At 40.4% G+C, this 17,488-nt stretch overlaps 1 protein-coding gene across 1 annotated transcript in view; it reads right to left on the bottom strand.

The window, feature by feature from the left end:
• Nucleotides 1-17,488, bottom strand: part of LOC139416093 (phospholipid-transporting ATPase ABCA1-like) — a 240,692-nt gene that overhangs the window by 130,495 nt on the left and 92,709 nt on the right. Inside the window, exon 23 of the mRNA XM_071164364.1 lies at nt 760-974. Coding sequence (XP_071020465.1) covers nt 760-974 — 215 coding nt within the window. The remainder of the gene's footprint in view (nt 1-759; nt 975-17,488) is intronic.

Consider the following 17,488-nt stretch of genomic DNA (forward strand, 5'->3'; position numbering starts at 1 on the left):
AGACAATTAGTATCATCCAGTACTGAGGTATCTGCCAATTCTCATGCTGGGGGAGACTAAACAGATCATTACAGGGGTGGGCAACAAGTCAGATCACTTTGGAAAGTCAGAGGAACCGTGTCAATAATGGACTGCATGGCAAATGTTGCTGATGTGTCTTAGAGGTTACTATTGGAGTGATTCCCCCAGATGCAAAAAGTCTAACAAATTATCATGCCCCATTATGGGTGAATTATTGGTTGGTGTAGTGATGTTGTTCAATGTGGGATCAGACATCATGAATGGGCAATTGCAAATATGCACCAGAGTTGTATGTTTCCTTTGGAAATACAAGTTTAGCTCACAATGATCAAATGAAACTAAGCTGAAAACGCACAGCCAATAAAAATAAAACAAAATTTGGGATTTTTAACTAGGTAGCACATGAAGTGTCAAGTGTGGAGTTCACCCAGCTCCATCATTTTCTAAATAGAGGACTATTTATCAATCTGGGGGCCTGTTTTGGATCTTCAACCATTTCAACTGTTAGCACAACTTTCAAAAAACATATAGATAAGTTATCAACACATAACATTTCCTAAGCCCAAAACAGACATCAATGCAAAATGCAGCACATACGTTAAATGATTAACTTTGCTCCTGGGCGATGTTTCCCGTACGTACAGATCTAGGATCTTCCAAACCTTAACCATTGTTTGGTAAAATGAAAAACTGACCCGAGATCAGTGTCTAGGGGCAACTTCACTCTCCTCCATTTACCTCTTTCACCTGGCACTGCTCGACTCCAGTGCACTGGTTGGTCATTTGCCCGTCTCCGGCCTTGACCAGAGTGAGGTAGTAGCCACTGCCAAAGTATTTCTTCAAGAACAGGGAGGAGCCATAGCAACACATCTTGCCGTGAGAGATAATGGCAATGCGGTCTCCCAAGATGTCCGCCTCATCCATGTGATGAGTGGAGAGGATGATTGTGCGACCTGCGGGGGAGAGATGGAGAAAACCAATCTATTGATTTCACTCAATGGGTCCAATTTGAGGTGGTAGGGGGGTGGTGTGTGTATGTGTGTGAGTCAGTACTCTGGGAGTGGTTTGTTTGTTTCGTCAACTATCGTGAGAAATAAAGAAAGTTGCACCAAATAAACAACAAATGTAAAGTCATTGAACTGAGCCAAGTTTCCACATTGTGTTTTTGTGCTTATTTCCTCATTGTCCAGCCCTCTGTGTCAACACTCACACTGTGCTGCAAAGCAACAAGACTGTGTGTGGGTGGGAATCTGGAACAAATGACAAATTCTGGAATAACAGTCTTCCTTCCAAATCAAGATAGAAAACAACAACTACATACACTTCCACCTAAATAGAATACTATTTAACCAACATACAACTATGCATAGGCCTGGTTAAATAAATCTCCTAGCAGTCCCTTTATTTTGTTTCTGAACACACTTTCCTTTCTTGTCAGTGGAAGTTATATTTGAGTGAAACCAAATGGCAACCACAGAGAATCCATACACGATCCCGGAGCCTGCTTATTCACAGAGGGAGGGGTGGGTTATATCATGCCGCCTGAGCTAACATATACTAATTAGCACATTCCTAGTCAATCAGGAAGCAGGCATGACATTTGTGATGAAGTCACAGCATGGTCATCTAGCGGATGTCGTTAGCTCACAGCGTGCGTAGTGGCAGCAGTGAAATGTGTCTCTGTTATTGTTGATTGTGCCACATTTCAAAACAGCATAAATGCCCTTTGTCTCCAATATATACTCTGATATGCAAGGAAATGTAGGATTTTAAAGGTTAGCAATACAATGGCTTTATTGAAGTGTAACAGGATATTTACATTTTAAGAGGAAATAATGATGTAACAGGCCACATACTGCAAGACTGCTAAACGGATGTGAAATTAGGCCTAAACACTACATGCAACCATTGTGTAAAACAACAAAGGGAAAACTAGGAACCCCTACATTACAAGATACTGACTAGAGTCAAAGTAATATGTAAGTGAAATACACTGTGCTGTTTTGTGGAATTGACAATTGGACAGGCATAATATTGGTGATGGTATTATTAATGCAGTCCAGCTGGATCCCCCCCCCCCCTTCGTCAGATTTGGGGTCATTATTACAAAAGGCCAGGGATATCTGCTGAGCGTGTCGTTTTTCCCCCCTCCGTGCTAGTTAAATTTGTATCCCCACAGGACGCATTACCTGGATAAGGACACGCTCGGAGGTCGTTAGCCATACCCTCACGCAGCAATATGCTATTTTGTTTGGAGAACCTGAGAACCCAACCATTTTTTTTTCTCCCACCCCTTGTGCCCTGTCACCATCTGAGCTTCTGAATTTGATCTCTGTGCTATGCTATAGCTCTTTACTAACATGGCCCAGACGCCCATTGAGTGCCTCACTGAAATCACATGACTCTGAAAGTATTAAAACAAGCATGTCACAAACATCAAAATGTAAACATTAGTGGAGCCACCTTATTTAGTTTTAGGTAGCATTACGTTTGCTAGCAAAGAGGGATGCAGTACTTAACTAACTGTTACATTTGTCAATCACAATGGTAAAATGTAAACTTGACACAGCAGCACTACTGTAGCTCGCAAAATAGTGTAGAAACAATTGCTAACTAACTGCAAACACATTTTGCTGGCTAACTACAGTGCCTTGCGAAAGTATTCGGCCCCCTTGAACTTTGCGACCTTTTGCCACATTTCAGGCTTTAAACATAAAGATATAAAACTGTATTTTTTTGTGAAGAATCAACAACAAGTGGGACACAATCATGAAGTGGAACGACATTTATTGGATATTTCAAACTTTTTTAACAAATCAAAAACTGAAATATTGGGCGTGCAAAATTATTCAGCCCCTTTACTTTCAGTGCAGCAAACTCTCTCCAGAAGTTCAGTGAGGATCTCTGAATGATCCAATGTTGACCTAAATGACTAATGATGATAAATACAATCCACCTGTGTGTAATCAAGTCTCCGTATAAATGCACCTGCACTGTGATAGTCTCAGAGGTCCGTTAAAAGCGCAGAGAGCATCATGAAGAACAAGGAACACACCAGGCAGGTCCGAGATACTGTTGTGAAGAAGTTTAAAGCCGGATTTGGATACAAAAAGATTTCCCAAGCTTTAAACATCCCAAGGAGCACTGTGCAAGCGATAATATTGAAATGGAAGGAGTATCAGACCACTGCAAATCTACCAAGACCTGGCCGTCCCTCTAAACCTTCAGCTCATACAAGGAGAAGACTGATCAGAGATGCAGCCAAGAGACCCATGATCACTCTGGATGAACTGCAGAGATCTACAGCTAAGGTGGGAGACTCTGTCCATAGGACAACAATCAGTCGTATATTGTACAAATCTGGCCTTTATGGAAGAGTGGCAAGAAGAAAGCCATTTCTTAAAGATATCCATAAAAAGTGTTGTTTAAAGTTTGCCACAAGCCACCTGGGAGACACACCAAACATGTGGAAGAAGGTGCTCTGGTCAGATGAAACCAAAATTGAACTTTTTGGCAACAATGCAAAACGTTATGTTTGGCGTAAAAGCAACACAGCTGAACACACCATCCCCACTGTCAAACATGGTGGTGGCAGCATCATGGTTTGGGCCTGCTTTTCTTCAGCAGGGACAGGGAAGATGGTTAAAATTGATGGGAAGATGGATGGAGCCAAATACAGGACCATTCTGGAAGAAAACCTGATGGAGTCTGCAAAAGACCTGAGACTGGGACGGAGATTTGTCTTCCAACAAGACAATGATCCAAAACATAAAGCAAAATCTACAATGGAATGGTTCAAAAATAAACATATCCAGGGGTTAGAATGGCCAAGTCAAAGTCCAGACCTGAATCCAACCGAGAATCTGTGGAAAGAACGGAAAACTGCTGTTCACAAATGCTCTCCATCCAACCTCACTGAGCTCGAGCTGTTTTGCAAGGAGGAATGGGAAAAAATGTCAGTCTCTCGATGTGCAAAAACTGATAGAGACATGCCCCAAGCGACTTACAGCTGTAATCGCAGCAAAAGGTGGCGCTACAAAGTATTAACTTAAGGGGGCTGAATAATTTTGCACGCCCAATTTTTCAGTTTTTGATTTGTTAAAAAAGTTTGAAATATCCAATAAATGCGTTCCACCTTATGATTGTGTACCACTTGTTGTTGATTCTTCACAAAAAAATACAGTTTTATATCTTTATGTTTGAAGCCTGAAATGTGGCAAAAGGTCGCAAAGTTCAAGGGGGCCGAATACTTTCGCAAGGCACTGTAATTACCTTGACTAACTGCGGGGAAAAACAATACACTTATTTAACATTAATTAGCAAATGAAAAAATCTTGTTGCCAGCAAACAAGATGTTGTATCAAAAACTGAAAGGTGTCTCCGGTACTGTTTACCATGATGTCTACACTTTCCAATCAGATTGTTTCTCCCCAAAGTAGCAAGATATTTAACTAGCAAAGCTGTCATTAAAAAAAGCCTCCAGAATGATGATCGGAGGTGGCTACAGTTGTGTTCATATTTTACCAAATGTGACGGAATGCACTTTCCATGTGTATAAAATGTATGGAAAAGAGCGGTTCTTTGAAGGGGGAAATTGGGAGGATTGCAGCAGGTAGTCCCATGTGATTCGGCACTACTGACATGGCTCATTTTGCATGGCCGTTTGTGCTCGCTGTTGATTTTTCAAGAAATTGCCTTGGTTTACAGGGATAAATAATAAAAACACACTGGATGATGGGAGCTGGGAGAAAAATAAATGTGTTTGGTCGGTGTGCAGCCCACTAAGGTATACTGATTTATGGTGTGTTGTGGTGCATTACAGAACAAAGTGATAAATCAAAGTAGTGGGAAACACAGGTACATCTCCTGTGCTGTGAATAAATGCAACATAATACTGGTGAAAACCGGAGTTCTAAAATCCTGTATTCCTTTAAGAGTACATCAAATGGAGGGATGCAGACATTCATGCAGTTTAACAGCTGCAAGATAGTTAATAGGTGTGTGTACTTAGGCTAAAGTAAGCACCTTGTACTGCATTCAGAAAATGTTCACTCCTCCATCACCTAGTCTACTTAACTCTAAACTAGTCAATCCACCTCATCACCTAGTCTACTTAACTCTAAACTAGTCAATCCTCCTCCATCACCCAGTCTACTTAACTCTAAACTAGTCAATCCTCCTCCATCACCCAGTCTACTTAACTCTAAACTAGTCAAACCTCCTCCATCACCCAGTCTACTTAACTCTAAACTAGTCAGTCCTCCTCCCTCCTCCTCAGACATCACCCAGTCTATTTAACTCTAAACTAGTCAAGCCTCCTCCATCACCCAGTCTACTTAACTCTAAACTAGTCAATCCTCCTCCATCACCTAGTCTACTTAACTCTAAACTAGTCAATCCTCCTCCATCACCCAGTCTACTTAACTCTAAACTAGTCAATCCTCCTCCCTCTTCCTCAGACATCACCTAGTCTACTTAACTCTAAACTAGTCAATCCTCCTCCATCACCTAGTCTACTTAACTCTAAACTAGTCAATCCTCCTCCATCACCCAGTCTACTTAACTCTAAACTAGTCAATCCTCCTCCTCCCTCCTCCTCAGACATCACCCAGTCTACTTAACTCTAAACTAGTCAATCCTCCTCCATCACCCAGTCTACTTAACTCTAAACTAGTCAATCCTCCTCCATCACCCAGTCTACTTAACTCTAAACTAGTCAATCCTCCTCCATCACCCAGTCTACTTAACTCTAAACTAGTCAGTCCTCCTCCCTCCTCCTCAGACATCACCCAGTCTATTTAACTCTAAACTAGTCAAGCCTCCTCCATCACCCAGTCTACTTAACTCTAAACTAGTCAATCCTCCTCCATCACCTAGTCTACTTAACTCTAAACTAGTCAATCCTCCTCCATCACCCAGTCTACTTAACTCTAAACTAGTCAATCCTCCTCCCTCTTCCTCAGACATCACCTAGTCTACTTAACTCTAAACTAGTCAATCCTCCTCCATCACCTAGTCTACTTAACTCTAAACTAGTCAATCCTCCTCCATCACCCAGTCTACTTAACTCTAAACTAGTCAGTCCTCCTCCCTCCTCCTCAGACATCACCCAGTCTACTTAACTCTAAACTAGTCAAACCTCCTCCATCACCTAGTCTACTTAACTCTAAACTAGTCAATCCTCCTCCATCACCCAGTCTACTTAACTCTAAACTAGTCAATCCTCCTCCATCACCCAGTCTACTTAACTCTAAACTAGTCAGTCCTCCTCCCTCCTCCTCAGACATCACCCAGTCTACTTAACTCTAAACTAGTCAATCCTCCTCCATCACCCAGTCTACTTAACTCTAAACTAGTCAATCCTCCTCCATCACCCAGTCTACTTAACTCTAAACTAGTCAGTCCTCCTCCCTCCTCCTCAGACATCACCCAGTCTATTTAACTCTAAACTAGTCAATCCTCCTCCATCACCCAGTCTACTTAACTCTAAACTAGTCAGTCCTCCTCCCTCCTCCTCAGACATCACCTAGTCTACTTAACTCTAAACTAGTCAATCCTCCTCCATCACCTAGTCTACTTAACTCTAAACTAGTCAATCCTCCTCCCTCTTCCTCAGACATCACCTAGTCTACTTAACTCTAAACTAGTCAATCCTCCTCCATCACCCAGTCTACTTAACTCTAAACTAGTCAATTCTCCTCCATCACCCAGTCTACTTAACTCTAAACTAGTCAATTCTCCTCCCTCCTCCTCAGACATCACCTAGTCTACTTAACTCTAAACTAGTCAAACCTCCTCCATCACCCAGTCTACTTAACTCTAAACTAGGCAATCCTCATCCCTCCTCCTCAGATATCACCCAGTCTACTTAACTCTAAACTAGTCAATCCTCCTCATCCCTCCTCCTCAGACATCACCTAGTCTACTTAACTCTAAACTAGTCAATCCTCCTCCATCACCTAGTCTACTTAACTCTAAACTAGTCAATCCTCCTCCATCACCCAGTCTACTTAACTCTAAACTAGTCAGTCCTCCTCCCTCCTCCTCAGACATCACCCAGTCTACTTAACTCTAAACTAGTCAAACCTCCTCCATCACCTAGTCTACTTAACTCTAAACTAGTCAATCCTCCTCCATCACCCAGTCTACTTAACTCTAAACTAGTCAATCCTCCTCCATCACCCAGTCTACTTAACTCTAAACTAGTCAGTCCTCCTCCCTCCTCCTCAGACATCACCCAGTCTACTTAACTCTAAACTAGTCAATCCTCCTCCATCACCCAGTCTACTTAACTCTAAACTAGTCAATCCTCCTCCATCACCCAGTCTACTTAACTCTAAACTAGTCAGTCCTCCTCCCTCCTCCTCAGACATCACCCAGTCTATTTAACTCTAAACTAGTCAATCCTCCTCCATCACCCAGTCTACTTAACTCTAAACTAGTCAGTCCTCCTCCCTCCTCCTCAGACATCACCTAGTCTACTTAACTCTAAACTAGTCAATCCTCCTCCATCACCTAGTCTACTTAACTCTAAACTAGTCAATCCTCCTCCCTCTTCCTCAGACATCACCTAGTCTACTTAACTCTAAACTAGTCAATCCTCCTCCATCACCCAGTCTACTTAACTCTAAACTAGTCAATTCTCCTCCATCACCCAGTCTACTTAACTCTAAACTAGTCAATTCTCCTCCCTCCTCCTCAGACATCACCTAGTCTACTTAACTCTAAACTAGTCAAACCTCCTCCATCACCCAGTCTACTTAACTCTAAACTAGGCAATCCTCATCCCTCCTCCTCAGATATCACCCAGTCTACTTAACTCTAAACTAGTCAATCCTCCTCATCCCTCCTCCTCAGACATCACCCAGTCTACTTAACTCTAAACTAGTCAATCCTCCTCCCTCCTCCTCAGACATCACCCAGTCTACTTAACTCTAAACTAGTCAAACCTCATCCCTCCTCCTCAGACATCACCCAGTCAACTTAACTCTAAACTAGTCAATCCTCCTCATCCCTCATCCTCAAGCCTTCATCTAGTCAAGTCCAAACTCTGCACTAGTCAAGCATCAAACTTGACTAGGTGAGGTCTGAGGAATGATAATATTCCTAATATGGATTCCATAATAACTAGATCAATAATGTGGAAACTATTTACACCTGAACAGTACCTGGGCTTTACCTGTTTCACTCAATGAGAAACAGAAAATCTGTCTGAAGTGTTGCAGTTATCGTATTACTAAACCACTAAATAAGTCTGACATTCACTACACTCCATAGCATAGACAGATAAGTGTTTCCAATGACATCATTGGTGTGCATCACATGATTTTGACCAACTGTGAATAGAGATTTCCTACTTATTGGTTGACGTTGTCACTGGAAACACTTATCTATCTTTTTTTTACTACAAAACACAGAAATGCAACATTTTCACATACAGTATGTTGATTTTGGGGTCGTGCAGGAGATGAACATGAAGAACATGAAGATGACAAATTGTGAACTTTTGCTTTTAAGGGACTACGTTCAGAAACATGACTTGCACTTAGTTTTGTGGTTGTCTACATCTTTAACTTCAAACAGGCTGTATCTAAAGAGAGTGTTCTGTTTATCCTATCAACAGTACATAGAACATTTCAATTGAGAAAAGTGGGTAGTTACTTATGAATTGGAAGGACAGGGTTTCTTAGTGCCTTGAGTGTTGAGTTCTATCACAACGGCGGAGGGTCTCTCCACACCTCCACCCCAGTAAAACTCAAAAAGTCAAGGGGTCTGAATACTTTCTGAAGGCACTGTGTGTGTGTGTGTGTATATATATATGGATTCAATGGAGAGCGTTGCTGCACAGCTATTTTCAGGTCTCTCCAGAGATGTTTAAGTCCGGGCTCTGGCTGGGCCACTCAAGGACATACATTCAGAGACTTGTCCCGAAGCCACTCCTGCATTGTCTTGGCTGTGTGCTTAGGGTCGTTGTCCTGTTGGAAGGTGAAAGGTTTTCATCAAGGATCTCTCTGTACTTTGCTCCGTTCATCTTTGCCTAGATCCTAACTAGTCTCCCAGTCCCTGCAGCTGAAAAACATCCCCACAGTATGATGATGCCACACCATGCTTCATGGTGCCAGGTTTCTTCCAGACGTGACGCTTGGCATTCAGGGCAAAGAGTTTATTCTTGGTTTCATCAGACCAGAGAATATTGTTTCGTATAGGCAGAGTCTTTAAGTGCCTTTTGGTAAACTCCAAATGGGCTGTCATCTGCATGTTATTGAGGTGTGGCTTCCTTCTGGCCACTCTACCATAAAGGCCTGATTGGTGGAGTGCTGCAGAGATGGTTGTCCTTCTAGAAGGTTCTCCCATCTCCACAGAGGAACTCTAGACTTCTGTCAGAATGACCATCAGATTCTTGGTCACCTCCCTGACCAAGGCCCTTCTCTCCTGATTACTTTAGTGCCTTATTACAAACAGGATGTATGTTTTGTTATATATTCTGTACAAGCGTCCTTCTTTTCACTCTGTCATTTAGGTTAGTATTGTGGAGTAACTACAATGTTGTTGATTTATCCTGAGTTTTCTATCGCAGCCATTAAACTCTCTGTTTTAAAGTCATCCCTGAGCGGTTTCCTTCCTCTCCAGCAACTGAGTTAGGAAGGACGCCTGCATCTTTGCAGTGACTTGGTGTGTTGATACATCATCCAAAGTGTAATTAACAGGATATTCAATGTTTGTTATTATTTTTTGTAATCTACCAATAGGTGTCCTTCTTTGGAAGACATTGGAAAACCTCCCTGGTCTTTGTGGTTGAATCTGTGCTTGAATTTCACTGCTCGACTGAGGGAGCTAACCAATAATTGTATGTGTGGGTTAAAAGTCCTTAAAAATCATGTTAAACACTATTATTGTACACAGTTAGTCCATGCATTGTACAGAGTCCTTATTATGTGACTTGTTAACCACATTCGTACTCCTAAACTTAATTTAGGCTTGCCATAACAAAGTTGAATTTTTTATTAATTTGTAAAAATGTCTAAGAACATAATTCTACTTTGAGATTATGGGGTATTGTGTGCATGCCAGTGACACAAAATCTAATTTGAATCCATTTTAAATGCAGGCTGTATCCCAACAAATTCTGGAAAAAGTCAAGGGGTATGAATACTTTTTGAAGGGACTGTATGTCAACACCGACAGATCCCTTACTGTACAAGCAAAGCTTGTTTACACTACTGCTCCAACGGTTGGAATGAATTTGTCCTGATACTGTATTACTTAATTTGTCAACAGGGGACTCATTTGTTCTGATATTGTATTAGGTCATTTGTCCTGATACTGTATTACTTAATTTGTCAACAGGGGATTCATTTGTTCTGATACTGTATTAGGTCATTTGTCAACAGGGGATTCATTTGTTCTGATACTGTATTAGATCATTTGTCAACAGGGGATTAATTTGTTCTGATACTGTATTAGATAATTTGTCAACAGGGGATTCATTTGTTCTGATACTGTATTAGGTCATTTGTCAACAGGGGATTAATTTGTTCTGATACTGTATTAGGTCATTTGTCAACAGGGGATTCATTTGTTCTGATACTGTATTAGGTCATTTGTCCTGATACTGTATTAGGTAATTTGTCAACAGGGGATTCATTTGTTCTGATACTGTATTAGGTAATTTGTCAACAGGGGATGAATTTGTTCTGATACTATATTAGGTCATTTGTCAACAGGGGATTAATTTGCTCTGATACTATATTAGGTCATTTGTCAACAGGGGATTAATTTGTTCTGATACCATATTAGGTCATTTGTCAACAGGGGATACATTTGTTCTGATACTATATTAGGTCATTTGTCAACAGGGGATTCATTTGCTCAGATACTATATTAGGTCATTTGTCAACAGGGGATTAATTTGCTCTGATACTATATTAGGTCATTTGTCAACAGGGGATTCATTTGCTCTGATACTATATTTCGTCATTTTGTCAACCGGGGAGATGCTGTATGAAATTACAATCTGTATACATAATAGATTGAGCAGCTATGAAACAAATTGTTCATGGAATAACCTATGAATTGGTTTGCAGCTGTGATATCGGTGATAGTAGGATTAATTTGCAAGGCAATGTGGCATCACAGTGATTATTTCATTTATTGACTTGATTATAAAAAATGTGTGGGAGACGAGGCATTTAATTCAGCCTAATTTCATTCATAAATGCATCATTTCCATAAAATGCCTTTTGTTTATGCTTTTTGATTTATGCTTAGAACATTTGTCTTATCTCAATGATTCATCACCTTAATTAAAAACACACTGCAGGCTGTAGCATTAGATACGCACGGATCATTTTCTAGCATTCTCTAAATGGCATAAATGCAATTGTTTCCCCAAGTGATCAAACGCAACTTAAACATAATCCACTATCATTACCAAACCTTTTGTCAACTACATCCTCGCCTAAATATGAAAATATATTTCACCGCTAAGACATTAAGCTTTAACCAAATATATAACGTTGTAAGCTGTAATATCAGTACATGCTATTTAATGTACTCCTGAGATACATTTTGAAGTTAGGCAATAGGCTGCTTTCTATCAGAGAAGTAGTTTATGTGGCATCGATATTAGTCCAGAAAATGTATTCTAGTGTCAAAATTGACAACAAAGTGTAAATAGGACCATTTTGTTCATAAAGTCAGTCTCTGAGGTTGAGTTTCGATTTCGACAATGCTCAGTTGCCCACTAACACGGGATACACAGCTGCAGGGATTGCGCTCTATCAAATCCCACCACGAAACACATAACTGATTTCTTAAGTTACACTACATATATATATTTACAAAAGTATGTGGATACCCCTTCAAATTAGTGGATTCAGCTATTTCAGCCACACTACTGTTGCTGACAGGTGTATAAAATCGAGCACACATCCATGCAATCTCCATAGCTAAACATTGGCAGTAAAATGGCATCATTGAAGAGCTCCGTGAATGTCAAAGTGGCACCGTCATAAGACTCCACATTTCCACCAAGTCAGTTGTTGAATTCCTGCTAGTGCTGCCCAGGTAACCTGTAAGTGCTGTTATTGTGATGTGGAAATGTCTAGGAGCAACAACGGCTCAGCCACGAGGTGGTAGTAGGGCTGTTGCGGTGACCGTATTACGAGGAGTCATTGAAGGCAGTCAAATTCCACGTGACCATTTAATCACAATAATTAGGCTTCTCCAAGCTCTGATGATGCTGATGGTCATTAGTAGCCTACCAAACTCACTCACTGCCTGTTACTCAGCACTCTATTGTCCCTCTAATCACTGATTTCAATGCAAATGTAATCGAAAATCAAATCAAACACTTCATGAGAGCCCATGAGCTCATGTTATGCAACATTTCCGTAGGCTAAGCAATTGCGTGAGAAAACCGAGTGATGGCCTCTACTAAAAAGAGGATCCCATCAGCTTTATTTAGGCTAGGTCTAGTAATATATATATATATATTTCTCAACTTTACCAATATTAAACACATTACTTATCTTTATAACAGGAGTATAGCCTACCTGGCTGGCATGAAAGTGAATCACGGAAAAAGCGTCCTCCATTCGCTATTAAAGTGCATAGATGACATGTATTTTTTCCCCGCTGCCCCTGCTTTGGGACAGGTGCATGACAATGTTCCATTCTAAATCAAAACAAATTTCACACATACAGTACCAGTCAAAAGTTTGGACACACCTACTCATTCAAGGGTTTTTCCTTATTTTAACTTTTTTTCTACATTGTAAAATAATAGTGAAGACATAAGAACTATGAAATAACACATGTGGAATCCTGTAGTAACCAAAAAAGTGTTAAACAAACGAAAATATATTTTACATTCGTCATCAAGCCACCCTTTGCCTTGATGACAGCTTTCCACACTCTTGGCATTCTATCAACCAGCTTCATGAGATAGTCAATTGAAATGAATTTCAATTAACATGTGTGCCTTGTTAAAAGTTAATTTGTGGAATTTATTTTCCATCGTAATGCGTTTGAACCAATCAGTTGTGTTGTGACAATGTAGGGTTGGTATACAGAAGATAGCCCTATTTGGTAGAAGACCAGGTCCATATAATGGTAAGAACAGCTCAAATAAGCAGAGAAACATCAGTCCATCATGCCTTTAAGACATGAAGGTCAGTCAACTGGGAAGATTTCAAGAACATTTAAAATCTCTTCATTTGCAGTCACAAAAAACATCAAGAGATATGATGAAACTGATTCTCGTGAGGACCGCCACAGGAAAGGAAGACACAGAATTACCTCTTCTGCAGAGGATAAGTTCCTTAGAGTTAACTGCACCTCAGATTGCAGCTCAAATAAATGCTTTACAGAGTTCAAGTAACAGACACATGTCAACATCAACTGTTCAGTGGAGACTGAGTAAATCAGGCTTTCATGGTCGAATTGGTGCAAAGAAACCACTAGTAAAGGACACCAATAATATGAAGAGACTTGTTGGGCCAAGAAACATGAACAATATACATTAGACCGGTGGAAATCTATCCTATCCTATCCTATGAAATCTATCAATTATTTTAGATTTTTGGTCCAACTGCCGTGTCTTTGTGAGATGTAGAGTAGGTGAACGGATGATTTCCGCATGTGTGGTTCCCACCGTGAGGCACAGAGGAGGAGGTGTGATGGTGCTTTTCTGGTGACACTGTCAGTGATTTATTTGGAAATCACGGCACACTTGGCTACCACATCATTCTGCAGCAATGGATTGCTGGATTGCATTTAGTGGGACTGCCATTTGTTTTTCAACAGGACAATGGCCCAAAACACACCTCCGGGCAGTGTCAGGGATATTTGACCAAGGAGTGATGGAGTGCTGCATCAGATGACCAGGGCTCCACAATCACCCAACCTCAACCCAATTGAGATGGTTTGGGATGAGTTGGATCGCAGAGTGAAGGAAACAAAAAATATATTTGTTCAAAACGTTTTTGGTTACTACATGATTCCATATCTGTTACTTCATAGTTTTGATGTCTTCACTATTATTCTACAATGTAGAAAATTGTAAAATAAAGAAAAACCCTTGAATGAGTAGGTGTGTCTAAACTTATGACTGATTCTGTATATTATTTAGTATATGTAAAGAATTATATATTATCACTTGTGAATTATATATATATATATATATATATATATAATTCACATCACTTGTGAATGATACCCAGCATAAGAAACAATGCCTTAGGCATATATGTTTTGATATGATTTGTATCACAAGTGGCAAAATAACTTCTTAAAATGAACCACAATAATCCGCTTTACAAGGAGTATAGAGCCTAACTGGCATACATAAGCAGTGTGTGAGTTTCAAGTTTGGGGAAGATCATTTTCACCATTGAAATGCACCTCTATAATAAAACCAATACATGCACAACCGCATTTGAGGTCACTTTTGATAATGGTGTTTTCCCGCTAATGGAACATTTGCACATATAGCATACTGCCATATGCGCATTCCTGCACTTATAATGTGAAGAAATAGCCTAATATTTAATCAAATGTTAAGGTAAATGTTCTGATCTGTTTCGTCGGGCACATTGCGTATAACAGTTTTTTTTATGCTAGTGGCTGTATTAATTTGGGATCTATTGCATCCCACAACTGTCCCAGACTATGTTTGGAATATTTATTTCTCGCACAGAATAGAATAGGTTGACTTTATTATTATAGGGGATAGTAGATTGACATAGGCTAGTGATTTGCTGTTCGTTAGGTCTACTCATCTTGTTGACTAACGAAAAGTAAATGTGGACAGTTCTACCAATATCTTCAGTATGCACCTTGGAGTTGAGTCCCTGATGTGTCTGTCTTCACTTGTAGCCTGTGAGAAAGGGGCCAACGGCACAGCAGCCACTGGCCACAAAAGGAATGGATATTTTTGAGGGTGCATTACGGCCACACAAAGGGAATGCTGCCGTGAAATTCGAGGCATTATCAATTGCTTGTCAAATTGTGAATGAGAGACTGAGTGTGTACAGCCTGCTCAAAAAACAAAGCAGAGTTCATGCCTTTCAAGCAACTTTTTTCAAGTCATCATTAGAGTCGCATCTTGCAATGTATTAAATAAATAAATATCAAAACATATAGCCCAACGTTTGTAGAACAACGAAAGTTAAATGAATAGCTCTAAATTAAGCATATAGGAGTACGACTTATTTTTTAATTGCTCAACACAGAATAGCCATGTGTGCGCACTCCCTCAAATCGTTTGGAGAAAATATTATTTCCATTTTATTCAGCTTTGTTCAATTGTAGTCTTTTATTCTATGAAAACATATCAAATAATGCCATGGAATTTTAAGCAAATCTTGTCTCTTAAATTAACTTGTGTAGCCCAAAGCCATTTGGCATAGCCAGAGTATGCTATTCTGTTCTTCTGAAATAGACTACATTTTCTTCATATCATGCTTCTTTAGACCTGTCTAAAGTAAATCATGGATTTGTTATGAAGGTGTAGGCTATATTACATGGATTTATTAGACTTTTTAAAATGTAGATGTTCCAAAGGTCTGCATCAGTGGCTTGTAGGCTGTGTGTGGAAGCCAGTTACCGTGAGACCTACAGTTATTAGCTTGACAATCACCGGCTGACGACATTTCGGGACAGCCACAGCCCAGGTGGTAGGCCACATAAGCTCATAGAACGTACAAATCTTCGGTTGCAACATTCACTACCGAGTTCCAAACGTCTTCTGGATGCAACGTCAGCACAAGAACTGTTCGTTGGAAGCTTCATGAAATGGGTTTCCGTGGCTGAGCAGTCGCACACAAGCGCAATGCCAAGTGACGGCTGGAGTGGTGTAAAACTTACCACCATTGGACTTTGGAGCAGTGGAAATGCTATCTCTGGAGTGATGAATCATGCTTCACCATCAGGCAGCCCGAATCTGGGTTTGGAAGTTGCCAGGAGAACGCTACCCGTCAGAACGCATAGTGCCAACTATAAAGTTTGGTTGTGGAGGAATAATGGTCGAGGCTGTTTTTCATAGTTTGGGCTTGGCCCCTTAGTTCCAGTGAAGGGAAATCTTAACGCTACAGCATACAATTATATTCTATACGATTCTGTGCTTCCAACTTTGTTGCAACAGTTTGGGGAAGGCCCTTTCCTGTTCCATCATGACAATGCCCCAATGCACAAAGCAAGGTCCATACAGACATTGTTTGTCGAGATCGGTGTGGACTTGACTGGCCTGCACAGAAACCTAACCTCAACCCCATCAAACACCTTTGGGTTGAATTGGACCGCCGACTGCGAGCCAGTCCTAATTGCCCAACATCTGCCTGACCTCACTAATGCTGAATGGAGCAAGTTCCCGGAGCAATGTTCCAACATCTAGTGGAAAGTCTTCCCAGAAGAGTGGAGACTGTTATAGCAGCAAAGGGGGGACCAACTCTATATTAATGTCCATGATTTTGTAATGAGATGTTCGACGAGCAGGTGTCTACATACTCATGTAGTGTATCTTAGATTCAAAGCCAGGAATACTCACTTTGTTCCTATGGTGTCTCATGGGGGACAAACATCAGTAACTGCCACATCAAACTACACCCCCCCCCCCGCCCAAGACTGAAATCTTGTTTTTTTTAATTGGTGTGTTTTGTGCTCTTTAAGAACTCCTCCACGCTGTGATTACACTCTCTCCCTTCTCTCTCCTACCAAACTATTTGATACATGTTCACACATCTACAGTTCAAATTGGGGAATGGCAAGTGCTTTCAGCACATGAGTTTAATTGGAACTTATTAGATCCCCATACCTATGTTTTAGAAGTAAACTAGGAAGATCATAGATCAGCATCCAAATGATCCATGCAGGTCATGTCTTCAAACATCTACAGAGTGTAAGAGATCTTCAGAGGAATAAATGGAGGTGGAAATGTGATGTATTCCTATAGGGACCTCATTAGTGTCTATTGGATGTTCTAATTAACAAGCTACAGTGCATACATGTTACAAGTTTGGTTACTTCAGAGCTTCAACTATGTGAAAGGTGTCAGTTACTTGCTATCAATAACACTTAGACTGACTAATGGGAACATTTGAGAATCAGATGATGCCAATTCCTGGAAAAACAATTAGCCAAAAACAGCCAAAATCCGTAACTTACGCAAACGTCTGAGTTACTCTTAAGTTTAAGACCAAAGCACTTTATCGAGGAGGTAAAACATGCAATATATTAGCTTGGCTTTGGTTTCAAGCAAATATACTCTTAGTGCAAATTCATTCCAGTGATAATGATAAACCTTAGCAACAATAAGACGGTATGACACTTAACTAGTATGGATGTGAATGTTCTCATTAAACAAGAGTTCTCAAGCTCTGGATGGGACTTGATTAGGTAAAGTACACTGCTAATGAAATAGCTAATACGAAATGCTGCTCAAACATTTAGACATCTGTGTTATTATAAT

Source organism: Oncorhynchus clarkii, chromosome 9 (assembly GCF_045791955.1).
Source record: "Oncorhynchus clarkii lewisi isolate Uvic-CL-2024 chromosome 9, UVic_Ocla_1.0, whole genome shotgun sequence".
Lineage (NCBI taxonomy): Eukaryota > Metazoa > Chordata > Actinopteri > Salmoniformes > Salmonidae > Oncorhynchus > Oncorhynchus clarkii.